Genomic DNA, 20,461 nt, shown 5'->3' with positions numbered 1-20,461 from the left:
CTCTCTGTCCCAAAAATAAATAAACGTTAAAAAAAAAAAAAAAAAAAAAAAAGGGGGGGGGGGGATAAAAATAAAGAATAAAAGAATAAGATTCTGTAGCACTGTCTAAACTACATTAAAGTCCGAGCATGTGGTCCCCAAATGCCAAGAGCACACTACAGGATACAAATTAAAAAATATTACTAAAAATATACTAGCTATATTACAGTCATAAGATGACTCCAGGGCATGTTTTATTTGTTAATTAATGTATGCCTTAGGAAGTAAAATTATGATTCTATATGCACCCAAGGTGTACATTAATGACCTAATAAAACATGTCTCGTCACATTTAAATGCTATTTAATAGTACCCAATATACCAAATTTTAGAATCACCTTCACTATTAAGTTGCTTATTATTATAGCCAGCAGGCTAGCAGCTCCCATGAAAAGACTATAAAATATTAGAAGTATAAAAGCACTGCTACATAAAATAAATAATTCAGATTTTTTGGTAGCTTAAACAATCAGTTAATTGCTTTAATTTTTTAGATAGAGGATGAAATGCAATCAATGAATATATACAATATATTAATTATAATACCTTTATGCTTTCATAGCAGAGAAAGTACTACATAAAAATTACAGTGCTAGCTATAAAAAGAGAAATTAAGCAGCAATTTAGGCTTTTTTAAAGCAAGCATCCTAAATTTATCATTTACATAATGCCTTGACACAATAACCTTTTCCTGGTAATAGGAAGCATTTAAAAAAAGAACAACAAACACTTGGAAATAAATGTAATAAAATTTAAAGAATATAATTTTCAATTACTGCCTTGCTAAGTTAGGGAGTAGTACTTATTTAAATTTATAACACCAAAAATACTAAAAATCTTATTTTTAATCTTCACAGTGAAAAAGAAGGATTCAAAAGGATAAAGGTTGGCCCCAATTTTTTTTTTTTTTTTTTTTTACCATCTAGGACTTCTTTCCCTTATTTTCCTTTACCCTCCATGGGCTCCATATAAAACACTTCTATTAATGAAGCCTCATCCACTAATAATTTTTCCCCACTAAATTAAATTCCCAGAGTTTCCAATCAGAACAGAATAACCCATGTTATCACAATATATTCAGAAAATTGTAGTGAAAAGCAAAGAAGCTTGGCATTTAAGTTATTCTATATAGTTTTAACATGGGTACATTTACACTAGCTGTTAGGATTTTGAATTTTTAAAAACATTCTCCCACTGCTAGCTTGCTGAGATCCAGGATTAGAACTCACTAGACTAAAATACCTTCAAAGACCCCTCTCTGTCCAATAAGCTAGAAAACATAAGTACTGTGATACCTAGTTATATAATTATACTTTTATAAATAAAAGGTCACAAACACCTGGAAATTTGGGCAAGAAGTATAAGCACAAACCATGCAGAGTATAGCTGAAGGGAATTCGGTGCCTGGCACTAGTATCAAATACTAGTCTCAAGAATCAAGAAGTAGCTCAGGACAGAATAAGGCAAGAAAATCCTCAAATTGTGTTCCAACATCCCAAATTATGAATTAAAAGTATTTGTCAATTTAGATAAGAAAATTAACTATTCTTAATTAACTGTTCTCTAAATGGGTTGGCTTATTAGCTAATATTCGGTTATTGTAATCGTTTAAAAGGTAGTAAGGTTAAAAACGTCATGGGGGGAAAAACTACAGTTCATTCATGCAATGTAATACTACACAATTATGAAAAGAATAAGGTAGATACAGGTCTACAGATGTGCTTTTACATGACAAATGCCCAGATTTTCTGAAAAGAAATGTGCAAGTTTGCAGAATAATATGTACAATACTTCAGTTGCACTATTTTAAACAGGTACACTCCTGTTATATGCCTGCATATGCACAGAATATCTGGGAACACATGAGAAATAATACTGCTACCTCTGGGGAACAGGATTAAAGAAGTTGAGGGTGGTAGAAGATGTTTACTTTTTACTTGATATTTTCCTACACTGCTTGTGTTTTTTCACAGATATATATTGTTTCATAATTTAGAAAATGATTATGCTCTCCCCAAACGTCTCAGTGCAAAGGTTAATAAGAAGTGCTACATTCACAATAAAATTCCATAACACTATACTTTTAAAGGTCTTTCAGATTTCTAAAGGTTCATGCTATTTTATCTCTATCAACTCTGGTATCTATGCTGAAAATCAAGTTACACAGTAAAAACTTTCTGAAGTAAGTCAAAGACAGAAATATACTGAACTTAGGGTTCAACTAAATTATCAATGTGAACCAACATTTTCCAAATGTGTAATGTACTGATTTAAAGACTAAAGCCCAGGGGCACCTGAGTGGCTCAGTCGGTTAAGCGTCGGACTTCATTCAGCGCAGGTCAAGATCTCATGGGTTATGGGTTGGGCCCTGTGTAGGGCTCTGTGCTGACAGTTCAGAGCCTGGAGCCTGCTTCAGATTCTGTGGGTGTCTCTCTCTCCATCCCTCCCTAGCTCACGTGTGCTCGCTCGCTCTCTCTCTCTCGCGCGCGCAAAAATAAACATTAAAAAACATTTAAAGACTAAAGCCCAGGGGCACCTGGATGCCTCAGTCGGTTAAGTGTCCGATTTTGGCTCAGATCATGATCTCGCGGTTTGTGGATTTGAGCCCTGCATCAGGCTCTGTGCTGACAGCTCAGAGCCTGGAGCCTGATTCAGATTCTGTGTCTCCTTCTCTCTGCCCCTCCCCCACTCTCACTCTGTCTCTCTCTCTCTCTCTCTCTCAAAAATAAACATAAAAAAAAAAAAATAATAAAGACTTAAGTCCATTGTCCACAATTACCAGATGATATATTTGTGATACAGCTTAGAGTTTGGCTAATAGTTTCAGACCTGAAATCATAAACTCTTCTGATACAACAATAAAATGATTAATCACCAGCAAGTTTCAAGTTTTTTAGGCAGAATATAGCGTAAGTTTGCAACTGATACACCTATCACAAATTACTGAATCAATTTCATTATCAAATGCTAACTTCATAAACTATTTTAAATTGTTTATTCTTTTTATTATGCATTTTGGCATCAAAGAGTACCTATGTTAATTCCATCATAAATTAGTTAAAAATATTTCTAAGCTACTGAAGAGGTGCTTCTATTATCTTTAGGAGCAAGCTTCTTGACAGTATTCCAAGAACAGAGGGTAGAAGAAATAACTAAAAATCACCTATAGGCCTGAAGTCATTCTTTATTCTGTCAACAAGTGAGTAGCTATTAATAGCTAAACGGATAGAGTAGCTATTACTCTAAACGTTTACACCTCCTAGAGTAAACGGAGGTTAGCCTCAGCTAACATGAAACTCTAAAAACTGAGCCTTAGATATCATTTTGAAGGCTGTTAACAATTTGAAGCAAACTGAAAATACCAAGGAAAATTTCAATTACTTATGAATAAGCAAATGTACCCAACTTACACTGATTCAGCAATTACATAGTATTCTCACAGTACCAAAGAAATGAGGAGATTTCAAGTTCTTGTTTGCACTGAGGCTCACAAGAGGAAGAAGCTGACACAAGTGTAATGGGCAAGTGTCCTTCCTTATTCCAACGGTGTCCTGCTATGAGAAACTTGTTCCCATCTGGTTTAGCAGACTGAAACAGAGTCTATCAAGGTCTGGCCAATCAGAATGAATTCCCCTAATTACAGACAGACTAGTTCATGGATGGGCAAGTGACCCAAGGTTACCCCTCTCTAGGACTTTTAGGGGGCAAGATAGAATGACAGGCTCCAACCACAGTATTTGAGCCACAGGGTCTGGGCATGTCAAACTGAGATCAATGGTTCCTAACCTTCCTTGCACTGGGCAAGTGAGCATGAGATACTGATAGGATAAACATTCAAGAGGAAGTACATGAAGACAGTCTTCTTGTTCACTATCTCCAGTACCTTATACTTTTTAGAAGAGGCAAAACATACGTAAATTAGAACCCCACACAGAGTAAGGTATTTGTCAGCAAAATTATCTTGAAGAATAATGATCATACTTCAAAAGTTGGATTTTCAGACCCTTTTAAAAATATTCTACATTTGAATTATGTATAGAGTCAATACTACCTTATTTTTTTGAGTCAACTACTTTAGAAGCAAAAATAAAATAGGTTTAAATGCTTTTCGATTGTAACACAAACTGGTAAAGACCTAGTTAATGTAACATCACAGTGTATAAAATAAAAAACAGGTTACTCAAAATGTAACTGTTTTATTTGAAGCAGATGCTATGTATCAAACATTAAATGAGGTTCAAGTTTGTTTTCCCATGGTCTTTTTTAAGGCCTCCAAGTATAAAATAACAGTATTTTTCTAGATGACTGATCCAGGTCCTTTCCCCAAAGCATGAATATGTTCCTATTAAATACATGTGAAAAAAAGAAGTACTCTAGGTACCAGGTCTAGGAACCAAAAGAAGTACCAGATATTACAGTAATCTAAGCAGTTAAAAATGATACTTTAAGCTGTCAACCTTAGTAATCCTTGGCACCTAAAAGTCAGACTTCATGCTATTACTATCAACAAAAAAATCAACGGATTTGCTATATTTTATAGAGTTAATGAAGTAATTTATACAGTCAACAAAACAGAGGTTTCATCTAGAAAAGGAAAATACCAACAGTCCAAAATCTCCATGTCTTACCAGTGATGTTGATAATTCAGTAGCATGCTTTTTTTCAAGAATTCTAATTTTTGTTTGTCTTCAGCTTTCTCTGTATGGTATGTTTTTGTACAGACAAGCTTGCAGGTCTCCTCCTTATTAAATGTAAACTGTATTAAAATAAAGTGAAAAGCAAATTAAAAAATATCTAGGTCCTTCACACCTAAGCCATAAGCAGAGTAAAAATACTAGTCTTGTCAAATTACTTCAGTGCATTAATATTGATAAATATTGTAAAATTTCTCATACTTCAATTACATTTAAATTTTAATCTATTTCTCTAAAAATCTAAATCAATTTTTCTTTTGATAAGTAACAGTTTTTATTTTTATTTTCGATAATTTGAATCGACTCACCTTTTGAATGTAAATGAACCTTAAAAGGGGAAAAAAAACACATGTAGAACAAAATGGAAATCAGTTCTTCTATAGTAATGGCCTCTGATGTTTTGAAATTATGGAGTTGAAGGCTTTCTAGTAATAAGCAGACAAGTTTTTATGCCCATATATTCATTTGATGGATGTTTGTTAAGTGCCCCCTATGAGCCAGGTAATAGAGATTCAGCAGTAAGTAACAGACTGTGATGACACAAGAAAAAGTCAAATTTGGATGTCTAAAACTCAGGGTAAATGTGCTTCTCTTTTTACACACATTTGAAAAGACTGTCAATTTTCATGATCTTATTTAAATAAAATTGAAACAAATAAGGTTTAAACAAAAATTGATAATTTAAAAGTTAAAACACTAAGGAGTCCTCCAATTTTGGAGCCTAGGACTTATTTCATGTTTAAAAATAATGGTATTCATAACATACTGCATAATGTAAGTTTACTTTATCAAGATCCACTTATGTCTTCATTTTAAAAACGTATTTCTGGGGCGCCTGGGTGGCTCGATCTGTTAAGCCTCTGACTTGGGCTCAGGTCATGATCTCACGGTTCGTGGGTTTGAGCCCCATGTCAAGCTCTGTGCTGACAGCTCAGAGCCTGGAGCCTTTCAGATTCTGTGTCTCTCTTTCTCTCTGCCCCTCCCCCGCTTGCACTGTCTCTTTCTCTCTCTCTTTAAAAAATAATAAACATTAAAAAATTAAAAAAAAAAAGTATTCCCTAGTTTTCTAAAGGCTGTAATTTATTAAACTATATATAGTCTGTAACTGTATACCATTCAATAAACTCAAACTTTATTACATGGAGTTAAAAAAAACCCAAAAAAACCTTGCATATGTTTCACTTTTAAGCAGTTCAATCCTTTGCACATGATTAAAACACCTAAACCAGTTTTTGTGCATGAGCTGGCAGAGGAGAGCTTCAAGCGCAGCCCACTGCTGCCACCTGTCAGCTAAGAGTTAAGTTTTGTCTACATTGCTACTTCTGTAAATGTAGCAATGTTTGTGCAATTATCTAATATTCTTAACCTTATATACACCTTGTAAGTTCCTTTTTAAAGGGAGGAAAATGAAAAAAAAAAAAAAGAAGTATACATACTAAGGAATTAGAGGGATAAGTGTCAAATTTACATTCAGCATAGACATTGCTAGGTATACTAAAAGTGGCAAATCTTACGCCTCAATCCAGTGCTTACCGGGTTTAGGCAAGCCAACTCTGTGTTCAACTGTGAAGGAAAATAGTAAAACTAGAGAGGATGTTTAATCATCATAATAAGCATTTATTAACTCATGTAATCCTCCCACCTTTGAGGTAGTCTCTTTTGCTGAATCCTTCTCATCTTCCTCACCTAGTAACACCAAGTGCCCCAAGGCTCAATCCTTGGAATCCTCCTCTTCATTGTCTATACCCACACCCCCTTGGGGATCTCATGAGTTCCTGATACATTGATTTTTACACCAATGATGATTTTCAAATGTATATATCTATGCTGAACCCCTCCTCCAATGCCAGACACATATATTCAAGTGTTTACATCTCTGTTTAGATGCCTAATTTCCCATTCCCCCCAAACCTGCTCTTCCCAGACTGTCCCGTTCTAGAAAACAGGAAATCCACACCCCACATGCCATCCCTTAGCAAATTCTGTTGTACTGACCCCACCTTCAAAATGTAGCCAGCTTTTGAGATTCTGACAACACAACACCTACTCCTATACTCCATGCTCTGAGCTATTATCGGGTCATACATTATCTCTACGATTGTGTCAGCCTCCTAACCAGTCTCCTGGCTTCTCTCTTTGCTCTCCCATGGTCCTCCTCAACACAGCAGCCCTAGTGATCCTGTTAAAATTTAAGCCTACTCAATATCCTTCAGTGTTAACCATCTTGCTCAGATATACAAGCCAAAGTCTTTACAGTGGCCTAGGAGTTCCTATGTGATATGGTCCCATTGTTTCTCTGCCCTCATTCCCTGCTATTCTCTATCTTGCTCACTCGCTCAAGTCACACCAACTATTTCTGTACCTTCAGCCCACCAGGCAAGCTCACATCTTAGAACGGGTGCATGTGCTGCTATCTTCACAGAGAACATTCCCCCAGATATGCACATGGTTCACTCCTTTACTTGCCTCAGGTCTTTTGCTCGAATGTTACCTTCTCACTCAGCAAGACTTCTGCTGGCCCATTTAAAATTGCCAATTCTTCATTCACCTTCCCTGACTTATTTTTGATAGTTTTTCCATCAGCAATGGACACAGTATGTACTTTAGTAATTCATTTTGTTTCCTTCTCCTCATCAGAATATAAGGTCCATGAGGACAGAGATTTTTGTCTCCGATCACTGCTGCATGCCATACCTACCACAGTGCCTGGCATGAACATACTAACTGAGCAAATGAATATGGATGACTGGTTAGATCTGGGATGAGTCTATGACCCTGAGAATGTGGCTCCAGCTTCACATAACACACACAATCTTGTTTTCCTGACCTCAACAGCAGTCATAGATAAAAGACAGCAAAGCAGATTTGAGGTTTTGTTTTGTTGCTGGTTGTTACCATTGTTTTTACTGCAGATCTAAAATAAGGCAAAATAAGAGGTGCCTGGGTGGCTCAGGTGGTTAAGCATCGGAGTTTGGCTCAGGTCATGATCTCACAGTTTGTGAGTTTGAGCCCCATGCCAGGCTCTGTGCTGACAGCTCTCAGAACCTGGAGCCTGCTTCAGATTCTGGGTCTCCCTCTCTCTCTGCTCCTCCCCGACTCGTTCTCATTCTCATTCTCTCTCTCTCTCTCTCTCTCTCTCTCTCTCTCAAAAATAAACGTTAAAAAATAAGGCAAAATTCTATGAAAATAAAGGACAAAGAATACTGAATCAATACTGAAAAATATGAGTCATTGCATTTATGGCTGACTTGAATGAAAATCTAATCTCTTATCCCCATGTTTCTGTTTACCTATGCCTTAGTCTTAAGAAATGCCTACTCTGTCTCTTTAAGCTTGGGGGACTTAAAGATTTTGTTTTAGCACAAATCTTGATCCTAAAAACTCCTAGGAAACTCATACAAAATGTGAGATGCACATCTCTCCATTTTAAAGCACTCCTGTTCTATTTTACCTCAACTCCTGGTTCAAAATTAAATGTGCAAAGTACTAGGCCTAGAAGAAGGGTCCTTTGCATAAGCAAGGCTGTCTTTTCCTGTAAATAAATATACCCTGGAGGGAACCTACCATGGACAGAATTTGCCCTTAAATTCTTCCCCAAAGGGACAAACTTCTTCCGGGGTTTGAATATTTTGCTGGCCTTTCCTCTGTTTATCTGCAACCTGCTATGAGCTGTTTACTGCAAGAAACTCCTGCTGTCCCTCAAGTTCACTGACGATGTTATTGATGCTCTTTCCTTCCATTATTTCTCAAGGCAAAGGCATAACTAAACAGAATGATGGGGCTGAGGCACCACAGGAATATCTTAAGTTGATTGTATAATTTAATAAATATGCCTGAAAATCACCCTCTACTATAAAAACAGTACAATAACTTCCAAAGTAATCTTTCAAAATATCACATCAGGGAGTGATACACAATTAAGATGATACACAATTAATATGCTTGCCCGGCACAGTAATACCCGTGTCCATATACTTTGAGCTCCTTCCTTCCCAGTGGCCTCATCCTATATGCCTTCAAATCTGTCTTTGAAAAAATTTTAAACTACGGGCATCTTTAGGGTAGAAATTTTTTAATTATAATTATTTTTAAGAGGACTTATGGTTGAAAACTGTAAAATCGTATACTTGTGGACTAAACTTGCACAATTATGCGTCTTTTCCCCAGTGTAGTGTAGTGTTAGAGGGGATTAGGTGGATAGTGGGACAACTCTAGGTTTGGGGATTTGCTGGGCAGATGCTCAGCACAATGAAGTGCCAAAGAAAATAGATGGCAGTGCTTAGTGAGAAGCAGAGAAGGCAGCTAACCATAGGGTCTAAGTCATAGAAGACAAGGATGAGACACTGAGAGAGGAATTAGCCTGGGGAATAAAACCTGGAGTCAAGTTACAGCAATTAAAATGAATACAGAGAGATGTCCAAAGTAGAGACTTAAAGGAAAAATTCACAGTGCAGAATAATATGTTAAATCATAAACAAGTAAGTCTAATTTTATTTATATATGGTTGGAAGTACATGGGAAATTTCAGGAAAGATTAATAAGAAATTGTGATGTAATGGGGCGCCTGGGTGGCTCAGTCGGTTGAGCATCCAACTTCGGCTCAGGTCATGATCTCATGGTTCGTGAGTTCGAGCCCCGTTGTCGGGCTCTGTGCTGACAGCTCTGAGCCTGGAGCCTGCTTCAGATTCTGTGTCTTCCTCTCTCTCTGCCCCTTCCCCACTCATGCTCTGTCTCTGTCTCTCAAAAATGAATAAACGTTAAAAAAAACAATTTTTTTTAATTAAAAAAAAAAAAAGAAACTGTGATGTAAAACTGGGGGTAGGGGGAGAAAGACTTACTTTTCATTTCATATTATTTTGCATCATTTAAGTTTTTATATGGTGATACATTGTTATGATAAACTAGTTTAATTTTTCTAAAAGAGAGTGAGCATCATTCTTTGTGTAGCAGGGGGAAAAGAGGTAAAATGAACAGGGTACTGCACAACATGGAAGAAAAATAGGCTTAAGTGTTTACAGATTTGAAAGAATAATTCTAGGGAGGGCCTGGGTGGCTCAGTTAGTTGAATATCCAACTCTTGATTTCGGATCAGGTCATGATCTCACAGTCATGGGATCAAGCCCCACGTCAGGCTCTGTCCTGACAGTGTGGGGACTGCTTGGGATTCTCTTTCTTTCTCTCTCTCTCTCTCTCTCTCCCCTTCTCCCTCTCTCCCTGCCTCTCCCTGATTTGCACTCTCTCTGTCTCTCTCAAAATAAATAAATAGGGGGGCCTGGGTGGCTTAGTCAGTTAAGCATCTGACTTCAGCTCAGGTCATGATTTTGTTGTTTGTGGGTTTGGGCGCTGCGTCCGGCTCTGTGCTGACAGCTCAGAGCCTGAGGCCTGCTTCAGATTCTGTGTCTCACCCTCCCTCTGCCCCTCCCCCACTCCCTCCCTCCCTCTCTCTCTCTCTCTCTCTCTCTCTCTCAAAAATAAACATTAAAAAAATTTTTTTTAATAAACTAAAAAAAAAGGAGTAATTCTGGGTGATGATGGAGTACATACATTGGAGACAATATCTTATATTGTGCTTAGTTTGGTTTCTAAAAATATACCGAGAACATTCCAAATATACTTTCAATGGTCAAAAGAGAAAGGTTAGCTTCCCAAAACCCCCAATGGGGGAACCCAAGTAGTGCTATACTTGCTAGGAGAGAGTAGGTAAATATGTATGAATACTCCCAAAGAGGGAGAAGGAGATGTGGAGCAGCTGCGGCAACTTTTCATGACGGAGGCCTGGGTTTCTGGTCCCTCTGTTAACATAAGGAAGGGCGTCTTGAGTCCTATCCTTTAGGCCACCAACTTATCATTTAGAATACTGATATATGATGGGGGCCTGGATGGCTCAGTCGGTTGAGCATCTGACTTCGGCTCAGGTCATGATCTTGCAGTTTGTGGGTTTAAGCCCTGCATCAGGCTCTATGCTGACAGCTTGCTCAGAGTCTGCAGCCTGCTTCAGATTCTGGGTCTCCTTCTCTCTCTCTGCCCCTCCCCCGCTCATGCTCTGTCTCTTTCTGTCTCTCAAAAATAAATAAATGTTAAAAAAATTAAAAAAAAAAAACTGATATATGACTGTTTGTTAAGACAAATTTATCTGTGACATATCATGAGGGGAGGGATCCTTCTAAACCGTAACATTAAAAAATTATTCCCAGAGCTAAAAGAGAAATGAAATCCTCTTTAGATATAACAGCTAAGTTATCTTAGGCTTTTCTGTAAGGAAAAAATAAAGAAAAAAGAATGAATGAGAAAGAAAGGAACAACTAAATGACCTCTATGTCACACTGAATACCAACCTTATATGGTGAAGGTTCAATTCTTTCCCCAAATAACACCTGACCAAGATTTTCAGATGGGCGTTTTCCTTCTGATGCTTGGCAAAAATCAAACCTGGGGGGGCGGGGGGAAGTATTTAAGCTTTTACACATAAAAGGAAACAATGACATGTCAAGCCCCTATTCAATCTAAAGGGCAGAAATTAAGTACTGATCATTCCAGTAGCTCTAGTAGTTGAGTAAGAAATATATTCACACTCCAAGTTCCATGTACATCTCCCCAAAGCAAAAAAGCAAAATGTCAGAAAATTATGCCCGAGAAAACTTTGATGTCTAAATATCTTTTATGAAGATGTAAATTACAGAATTTAAAAAGTTAACACGATATACTTATTTTTGTTCATTCCAATGATAAAACTGGTATCTTTCTTCTTCAAGCAAATTTTCCATTAACTTATCTCCTTTTGTTCTAACTTTCTAATCCAAAGCTTTAATTAATAATAACATTTCAGGAAGATATGTCAAAGTTCCCTGGGTTTATGCCTCATCCCTATACAATGGCTAACACATCCCAACATGAGAAGCATGGCAAGACAGACCCTAGAGAGCAGAGAATTGTGAAGAAGCCATAATCAGTCAGCTATAAGGTTCTCTGTAATTCCCTTGTATTATTAACCAGGTTTCAAAATAATTTGCTTTAAACATTACAGTCAAATTTCAGCTTTGCTATAGAAAATTAAAGGACAGTTCTTGTGTTCATTCTGGAATGATATGGGAGCACTCAGGACCCATGCAGTGATGGCTACAGATTAGAGTCCCAAAACAAAGATGAATCTTCGGTGATAAAAAACAGGCTGGTTGGGGGCGCCTGGCTGCCTCAGTTGGTGGAGCATGCAACTCTGGATCTTGGCGTTGTGAGTTTGAGCCCCACGTTGGGCGTAGAGATCACTTAAAAAATCTTAAAAAAAAACAAACCCACAAAACTGGGGCCAGGAAGTCCTCAAATGAAGACTTTCCATGTAGTGGACGTAAGAAATCCACTGAATTTTCCCTGATACATCCCACAAAGATTTCAGGAAATATGTTTGTTTATTTAACAAAACAAAACAAACAAAAACTGAAAAGAGCATTTAGGTCTCGTCTCCAATAGTTACATAAATAACAGTCCATCCATTTATGAATGTTGTACTTCCTTCTAATACGTAGTTAGGCATCTGGATTCTAATAGGATAGTCTCACTTTTTGGTGTGTGCTTTTTTTCTATAGTAAGCACATATTTTCTTTTAAACTTCTTAAATACAACAAAAATTTAGAAGCCAGATAAAATTTAGGAACTGTTTTATACTCAATAGGGTATACAGTGATCAAATGACTAAAGGTTATATATACATAAAAAATTTTTTATAATATCAAAAAAGTTAGGGGCGCCTGGGTGGCGCAGTCGGTTAAGCGTCCGACTTCAGCCAGGTCACGATCTCGCGGTCCCTGAGTTCGAGCCCCGCGTCAGGCTCTGGGCTGATGGCTCGGAGCCTGGAGCCTGTTTCCGATTCTGTGTCTCCCTCTCTCTCTGCCCCTCCCCCGTTCATGCTCTGTCTCTCTCTGTCCCAAAAATAAATAAAAAACGTTGAAAAAAAAAAATTAAAAAAAAAAAAAAATAAATAAAAAAAAAAAAAAAAAAAAAAGTTAAAATAATAAAATGTTCAAAAACAGATATAGTGGAACAAATTATACACAACTCTACACAACCTCTACAATGAAACAACAAACAGGGGTGCCTGGCTGGCTCAGTTGGTAGGGCATGCAACTCTTGATCTCAGGGTCATGAGTTCAGGCCCCACACTGGGTGAAAGCTTACTTTAAAAAACAAAACAAGGGGCGCCTGGGTGGCTCAGTCAGTTGGGCGTCCAACTTCAGCTCAGGTCACGATCTCACCATCCGTGAGTTCGAGCCCCGTGTTGGGCTCTGGGCTGATGGCTCAGAGCCTGGAGCCTGCTTCCGATTCTGTGTCTCCCCCTCTCTCTGACCCTCCCCCGTTCATGCTCTGTCTCTGTCTCAAAAATAAATAAACGTTAAAAAAAAAACAAAAAAAAGCATAAACAACTACGAAAAAGACTGGGGTGGCTTTGGCTGTGTATTAACGTGAAAAGATTAGATGAGAAAAACAAGGTGCAAAACTACTTTTGTTTAAAACAAAAATGTATACATGTGGTTAGGTACATTAGAATATGCAGAGAAAAAATGTAGGAGGAGCAGAAAACAAAGCAATTATTTCTGGGGATTGATTATGAAGGACATAAGAATTTTGTTTAGGGGCACCTGGGTGGCTCAGTTGGTTGAGCGTCTGACATCAGCTCAGGTCATGATCTCACCATTGATAAGTTTGAGCCCCACATCAGGCTCTGTGCTGACAGCTCAGAGCCTGGAGCCTGCTTCAGATTCTGTCTCTTTCTCTCTCTGTCCCTCTCCTGCTCGCCCTGTGTGTGTCTCTCTCAAAAATAAACATTAAAAACAAAAAAAAAAGAATTTTGTTTAAAATTATGTGGAGTTTGGGGGCACCTGAGTGGCTCAGTCAGTTAAGCTTCGGGCTCTTGATTTCTGCTCAGGTCAGGATCTCACGGTTGGTGGGACTGAGCCTCTGTTGGGCTCTCGGCTGATGGTGCAGAGCCTGTTGGGATTCTCTCTCCCCCTCTCTCTGCTCCTCCCCTGCTCGCTCACACGGCATACACATGCCCTCTTTCTCTGAAAATAAATACATAAACTTAAAAATGTTTTGAGTATTTTTATAATTAAAAAATCTATTTTTTTAAGTTTATTTATTTATTGGGGGACGGGTGGCAGAGAGGGAGAGGAAGAGCAAGAATCCCAAGTAGGCTCTGTACTATCAGCACTAAGCCCAACTCAGGGCTCAATTTCACCACCATAAGATCATGACCTGAGCTGAAATCAAGAGTTGGACACTCATGGGGCACGTAGGTGGCTCTGTAGGTTGAGCATCAGACTTCAGCTCATGTTACTGAGTTCGAGCCCTGTGTCGGACTCTGTGTTGACAGTATGGAGCCTGGAACCTGCTTCTGATTCTGTGTCTCCCACTCTCTCTCTGCTTCTCCCTGACTCATGCTCTGGATTGCTCTCTCTCTTAAAAATAAACATTAAGGGGCGCCTGGGTGGCTCAGTCAGTTGGGCGGCCGACTTCAGTTCAGGTCATGATCTTGCGGTACGTGAGTTCGAGCCCCGCGTCAGGCTCTGTGCTGACAGCTCAGAGCCTGGAGCCTGTTTCAGATTCTGTGTCTCCCTCTCTCTGACCCTCCCCCATTCATGCTCTTTGTCTCAAAAATAAATAAACGTTAAAAAAAAAAATTTTTTTTAAATAAATAAATAAACATTAAAAAAAAAAAAAAAAGTTGGACACTTAAGTGACTAAGCTACCCAGGTGCCCCTATAATTAAAAAATTTAAAGAAAACACAATGGCTTTTTGTCCACTGAGATAAAAAAGGAAATCCACTGTTTTAGTTGGTGCTTCTATTGAAAAGATCACATTTCACATTCTAACCCTACCTTGGAATAAAGAATACCCTTTAAAAAATGTTTTTAGGCCCTGTACATTTTTAAAGCACATATAAATTTATCCATAACTATGGAGAAAATAAAATTCTAAAAGTACAAAATTCTGATAAGTCGTATACAATTCTATTTTTTTATTGTAGGGAATCTTAAGCAGGATCCATGCTCAGAATGGAGCCCAATGCTGGGCTCGATCCCATGACCCTGGGATCATGACCTGGGCCAAAATCAAGAGTTGGACACTCAACGGACACTCAACTGACTGACACTCAACAGAGCTAACCAGGCATCCCGAGTTACATGCAGTTTTATATAAAAATCAAGCTAAAAAACTTACGCTGTGTATTCATAAGGAAGAACAGATTCCACTGAATCAAGCCTGTTCACGAATAGTTCTATTTCAGCCTGAAAATGAGGAAACACAGAATTAGAATATAAACTGGAGATCAAAACTTAAGTCATCTTTAGAACTGAAAAATAATTTGACGTGTTTGAAATTAAAACTTTATGATATTTAAACATTTCTCTCATAAATCCATTCACTAAGTGGGCTTATATACAGTTAAATTACAACAAAATATTTTCATAGTTGAAAATGTCTCCAATAATTTCTAAATGTTTTTTAAGTTATAAAATTTCTTAAAAATTAAGATATTTAAATCATTCATCATGTCAATATAGATGCCATTCTTAAAAGTCTGTTTTTCAAAATCAATATTTCATTCTACAGCACAAAAATAATTTTTATTTTTAAACAGCTTTTTCTTAAACATTCTCATAGCAGTCAAGAAATGCTTCCAAGTCAGAAGAAATTTCTAGATCAACTATACTAGAAATACAACCACTGCTCTTAAGCAGGCAGGAGATAGACAATGGAAAGATGATCTAACTTTGGAGGACTGCTCCGATTCAATTGGAGAGTGCTTAACTACAAAGGTAATAACAGTGAAGAAATTCACAAAGACCAAATCAAGTTCCACAACGGGGAAAGAGGAGAAAAGTTTATCACCTTCCTAGGAAATACAGGCTAATTTAAAGCCATACTTCCTTTTATTTATTTATTTTTTATAGTTCAGCTTTTTTTTTTCAATTTATTTTTAAAATTTTATTTAAATCCAAGTCAGTTAACATATAGTGTAATACTGGTTTCAGGAGTAGAATTTAGTGATTCATCACTACATACAACACGCAGTGCTCATCCCAACAAGTGCCCTCCTCAAAGCCTGTCACCCATTTAGCCCATAGCCCCATCCAACACGCCTCCAGCAACCCTCAGTTTATCCTCTGTATTTAAGAGTTTCTTCTGGGGGTGCCTGGGTGGCTCAGTCAGTTAAGCGTTCGACTCCTGGTTTCAGCTCAGACTCAGGTCATGATCTCACGGTTGGTGAATTCGAGCTCCACAACAGGCTCCGCACTGACAGTGCAGAGCCTGCTTGGGATTCTATTTCCCTCTCTCTCTGTCCCTGCTGTGCTTGCTCTCTCTCTCTCTCTCTCTCTCTCAAAATAAATAAAATAAACTTTAAAAAATTATTAAAAAAAAAAAAAGAGTCTCTTCTGGTTTGCCTCCCTCTTTGTTTTTATCTTATTTTTCCTTCCCTTCCCCTATGTTCACCTGTTTTGTTTCTTAAATTCCACATGAGTGAAATCGTATGATACTTATCTTTCTCTGACTGACTTATTTTGCTTAGTGTAATATATTCTAGTTCCATCTATGTTGTTGCAAATGGCAAGATTTCATTCTTTTTGATTGCCAAGTAATATTCCATTGTGTGTGTGTGTATTATACATATATATATATATATATATACACACACACCCCAAGCCTCTTTTTTTTTTTTTAATGTTTACTTTTGTAAGAGAGAGGAAGAGAGAGAGAAACACGATCTGAAGTGGACTCTGCACTGACAGCAGAGCCCGAAGTGGGGCTCGAACTCCCAAACCATGAAATCGTGACCTGAGCCAAAGTCAGATACTTAACCAACTGAGCCACCCAGGCACCCCACCTCTTCTTTATCCATTCATCAGTTGATGGACATTTGGGTTCTTTCCATACTTTGGCTATTGTCGATAGTACTGTTATAAACATTGGGGTGCATGTGCCCCTTCAAAGCAGCATTTTTGTATCCTTTGGATAAATACCTAATAGTCCAATTCCTGGGTCATAGGGTAGCTCTATTTTTAATTTTTTGATGAATCCCCACACTGTTTTCCAGAGTGGCTACACCAGTTTGCATTCCCACCAGCAGTGCAAAAGTGTCCCCCTTTCTCCACATCCTCGCCAACATCTGTTGTTTCCTGAGTTGTTAGTTTTAACCATTCTGACAGGTATAAGGTGGTATCTCACTGTGGTTTTGATTTGTATTTCTCTGAGGATGAGTGATATTGGGCATCTTTCCATGTGTCTGTTAGCCGTCTAGATGTCTTCTTTGAAAGTGTCTGTTCATGCCTTTTGCCCAAGCCATACTTCCTACTGAAGCTCCCCAAATGTCTCCAAGATATATTTGAAGTTCTGCAGAACCCAAAATACATATCCACTCTCAATAGGGGCTCACTGCAATTCATGACAGAATTCTTTAGTTGAAGTTGAAGAAGCCAGTAAGTAATTTATGCCCTGAAGTGCTTTACGTGCTAACCAAAAACATTTACATAGGAGCTGTTTACCTTGAATAAGTATATTAATAGAGTTAGACTGCTATGGCTGTCTCTGGACTCTAATCATGGGGCTACCTGGAATGGCATAAAGCCACATTTGTCACTTTGATCTTGTTCACTGGTACTGCTAAGCAGTCCTCTATACTTGTTAATATCCCAAAGGTGAGACAAGATGTTTGATGTAGTTTGTACAAATAAACACTGCCACTGGAAAAGCAAAGGATACAGACTCTAGGGCCAGTTTGCCTGGGTTCAAATCCCAGCACTTACTATTTGGTCAAGTTATTTAACATCTCAGTTTCCTTATCTGCAAAATGGGGATATAGTATTTACCTCATAGAGGTATGAGGATTAAATGAGTTAACATTTATAAAGTACTTAAAAACAGTGCCTAAAACATGAAGTGCTATATATTTGTTAAATGAATAAAAGCAAATGAACTTAATGATATTCAGAATAGGAAATGCCTAAACTACACTGCTCTTTTGCCAAAATAAATGCTCACCTGATATTCCTAATATAAAATGGAAGATAAAACATTAGTCTTTGTATATAGTAGTGAAAATAGTATCATATTCAATCCTTAAAATTATAAGGAAATGAAATTACTCAATGGCAACACTGTCTCAAACATACACAAAAAATTTAACTGTGTGTCCTTGCATAAAACATTCTTTATCATTGGTTTAAATTTTAGCTAAGAAGATAATGGGACATGACATTTAAGCATTACAGAATGCTTGAATAATTAACACAAATATACCTAAACCTAACTGTTGTGAAGGCAAATTTCCCAGTTGATGGCTTACTCTGCCCAAATAATTTTCACTAATTATAAGAGATCAACACTGCTATGAAGATACTTGAGAATCTAAGCATTCTATTTAATGTATCTTAATGAAGACTGAAAGATCCCTAAAAAGCTAATCCAGTTCACATTTCTAGATTTCTTTTTAGGAAGAAACGCAGCTATTATATTCTATAGAACTTTCTAGGTTTTCAGTTTCAAAATCTGTAGAGCCACATTTTCACCACAGAAGTCGAATCCCTTGTGCCACAATTAAACCTATTCCTTACTTTCAACTTCATTCAGTACAAAGTGATCGAGAGCAGGGACTTTGAAGCTACGCTGCCTGAGTTTAAATCCTGAAAATGACGTTTACTAGCTATGTGATCCTGGGTAAGTTTCTTCACTTCACTCAGTTTTCTCATTTGTAGAATGGAAGTAATAATAACTCCTGCTTCAAGCTGTTTTAAGAAGATTCCAGAGCAGTACTTGGTACAAAATACTAAGTAGTCACTATTATGCAGCAATGCCCAACAGGACTTTAAGGAAGGATGGAAATATTCTTTTTTTTTTTTTAACTTTACTATTTTCTTTTTAAGTTTATTTTATTTGAGAAAGAGCAGGGAAGGGGCAGAGGGAGAGAGGGGAGAGAGAAAATCCTAAGCAGGCTCCACACTGTCAGCATGGAGCACTACTCAGGGCTCAATCTCACTACCATGAGATTGTGACCTGAGCCAAAATCAAGAGTTGAAGGCTTAACCTACTGAGCCACCCAGGCGCCCCAATGATGGAAATATTCTTATCTGCACTGTCAAATACACACATGGTCATTTGTCACTTAAAATGTGGTTAGCAGGGTTAAAGGACTGAATTGTTTAATTATGTTTGAAAAGTCACAGGAGGCTAATGGCTTCTGTACCAGAAAGCACAGTAACATAAAGAAATGCTGCTCAGTAACATTTATATGCCCTTTTCATATACTTATTATTTTTTACTCTAATCACTACAATCTTTTCTTTTTTTTTTTTTTATTTAAAAAAAATTTTTTTAACGTTTTATTTATTTTTGAGACAGAGAGAGACAGAGCATGAACGGGGGAGGGTCAGAGAGAGGGAGACACAGAATCTGAAGCAGGCTCCAGGCTCTGAGCTGTCAGCACGGAGCCCGACGCGGGGCTCGAACTCACGGACCGCGAGATCATGACCTGAGCTGAAGTCGGCTGCTTAACCGACTGAGCCACCCAGGCGCCCCTACAATCTTTTCTTTGCCTAAAAATTAACTCTAAAGTTGTTAGTCTATCCTAGAGATCAGCAAACTTTTTTTTTTTTAATGTTTATTCATTCTTTGAGATAGAGACAGAGTGTGAGTAGGGGAGGGTTAGAGAGAGGGAAACAGAATCCGAAGCAAGCTCCAGGCGCTGAGCTGCCAGCACAGAGCCTGATGCAGGGGGGCTCAAACTCCTGACCACGGGACCATGACCTGAGCTGAAATCAGATGCTTAACCAGCTGAGCCACCCAGATGTCCCCAAGATCAGCAAACTTCTTAAAGGGCCAGAGAGTAATCACTTTAGGCTTTGAAGTTTACAGTCTGTGCCAATGTACAGCACGAAAGCAGCCACAGATGTTACACAGGTGAAATGAGTGCGGCTGTAGCCCAATGAAATTTTATTTATGGGCACTGAAATTCGATTGTCATGTAATTTTCATTCATCACTAAATATTATTCTTTCAAATTTTTCCAATCACTTAAAAATATAAATGCAATTCTTAGCTCAAGGGCCCTATAAAAGCAGTCTGCACAGTGGACTGGACAACCTTTGAGCTCTGCTTTCTAGCTATTTTTCGATATTTCATAAATTAACATCTTAGAGAACCCAAAATAGGGCATAGGGTCCAAAGAGCTGTTGCCATGTGAAAAATTTCAGGACACTGTCCAAGGGCATATAAATTTAGCGTAAAATTTTCTTCCATTTCTACTCAATGGATGAGACAAGAATTTTTGCTTAGCCTATGACGTTCACTCTGAAGTTTCATGACACATCTTTTGGCTACAGGATTATACAGTGAGAGAAAACCCTATTTGCATTTTCTGACTTTCTCCTATCTCCTTTGAGTATTAATCTTTCAAAACAGAAAGGTCCTAATCTTTTCAATTATCTCCTTGATCATGCCAGCTGCTTTTCTCAGGACCTCACCCTACTCTCATATCTTTCTTAAAAGGTATGTCATTAAGAATTACAGGCAGAGGGGCACCTGGGTGGCCCAGTCAGTTAAGCATCCGACTTCGGCTCAGGTCATGATCTCCCGGTGTGTGGGTTTGAGCCCCGTGTCGGGCTCTGTGCTGATGGCTCAGACCCTGGAGCCTGCTTTGGATTCTGTGTCTCCCCCTCTCTCTGCCCCTCCCCTGCTCACA

General features: G+C 38.0%; 1 protein-coding gene across 1 annotated transcript in view; it reads right to left on the bottom strand.

Moving 5' to 3' along the window:
• The window catches only part of TM9SF2 (transmembrane 9 superfamily member 2), a 66,121-nt gene that overhangs the window by 30,891 nt on the left and 14,769 nt on the right, over window positions 1-20,461 (bottom strand). The window contains exons 2-4 of the mRNA XM_042929715.1: window positions 14,947-15,014; window positions 11,069-11,162; window positions 4,668-4,795 (exon numbers count right to left, since the gene is read on the bottom strand). Of these exons, the coding sequence (XP_042785649.1) occupies window positions 4,668-4,795; window positions 11,069-11,162; window positions 14,947-15,014 (290 nt within the window). The remainder of the gene's footprint in view (window positions 1-4,667; window positions 4,796-11,068; window positions 11,163-14,946; window positions 15,015-20,461) is intronic.

The sequence above is a fragment of the Panthera leo genome, chromosome A1, assembly GCF_018350215.1.
Source record: "Panthera leo isolate Ple1 chromosome A1, P.leo_Ple1_pat1.1, whole genome shotgun sequence".
Classification (NCBI taxonomy): domain Eukaryota; kingdom Metazoa; phylum Chordata; class Mammalia; order Carnivora; family Felidae; genus Panthera; species Panthera leo.
Note: the sequence above shows the minus strand (reverse complement) of the source record. Positions and strands in the feature narration are given on the sequence as shown.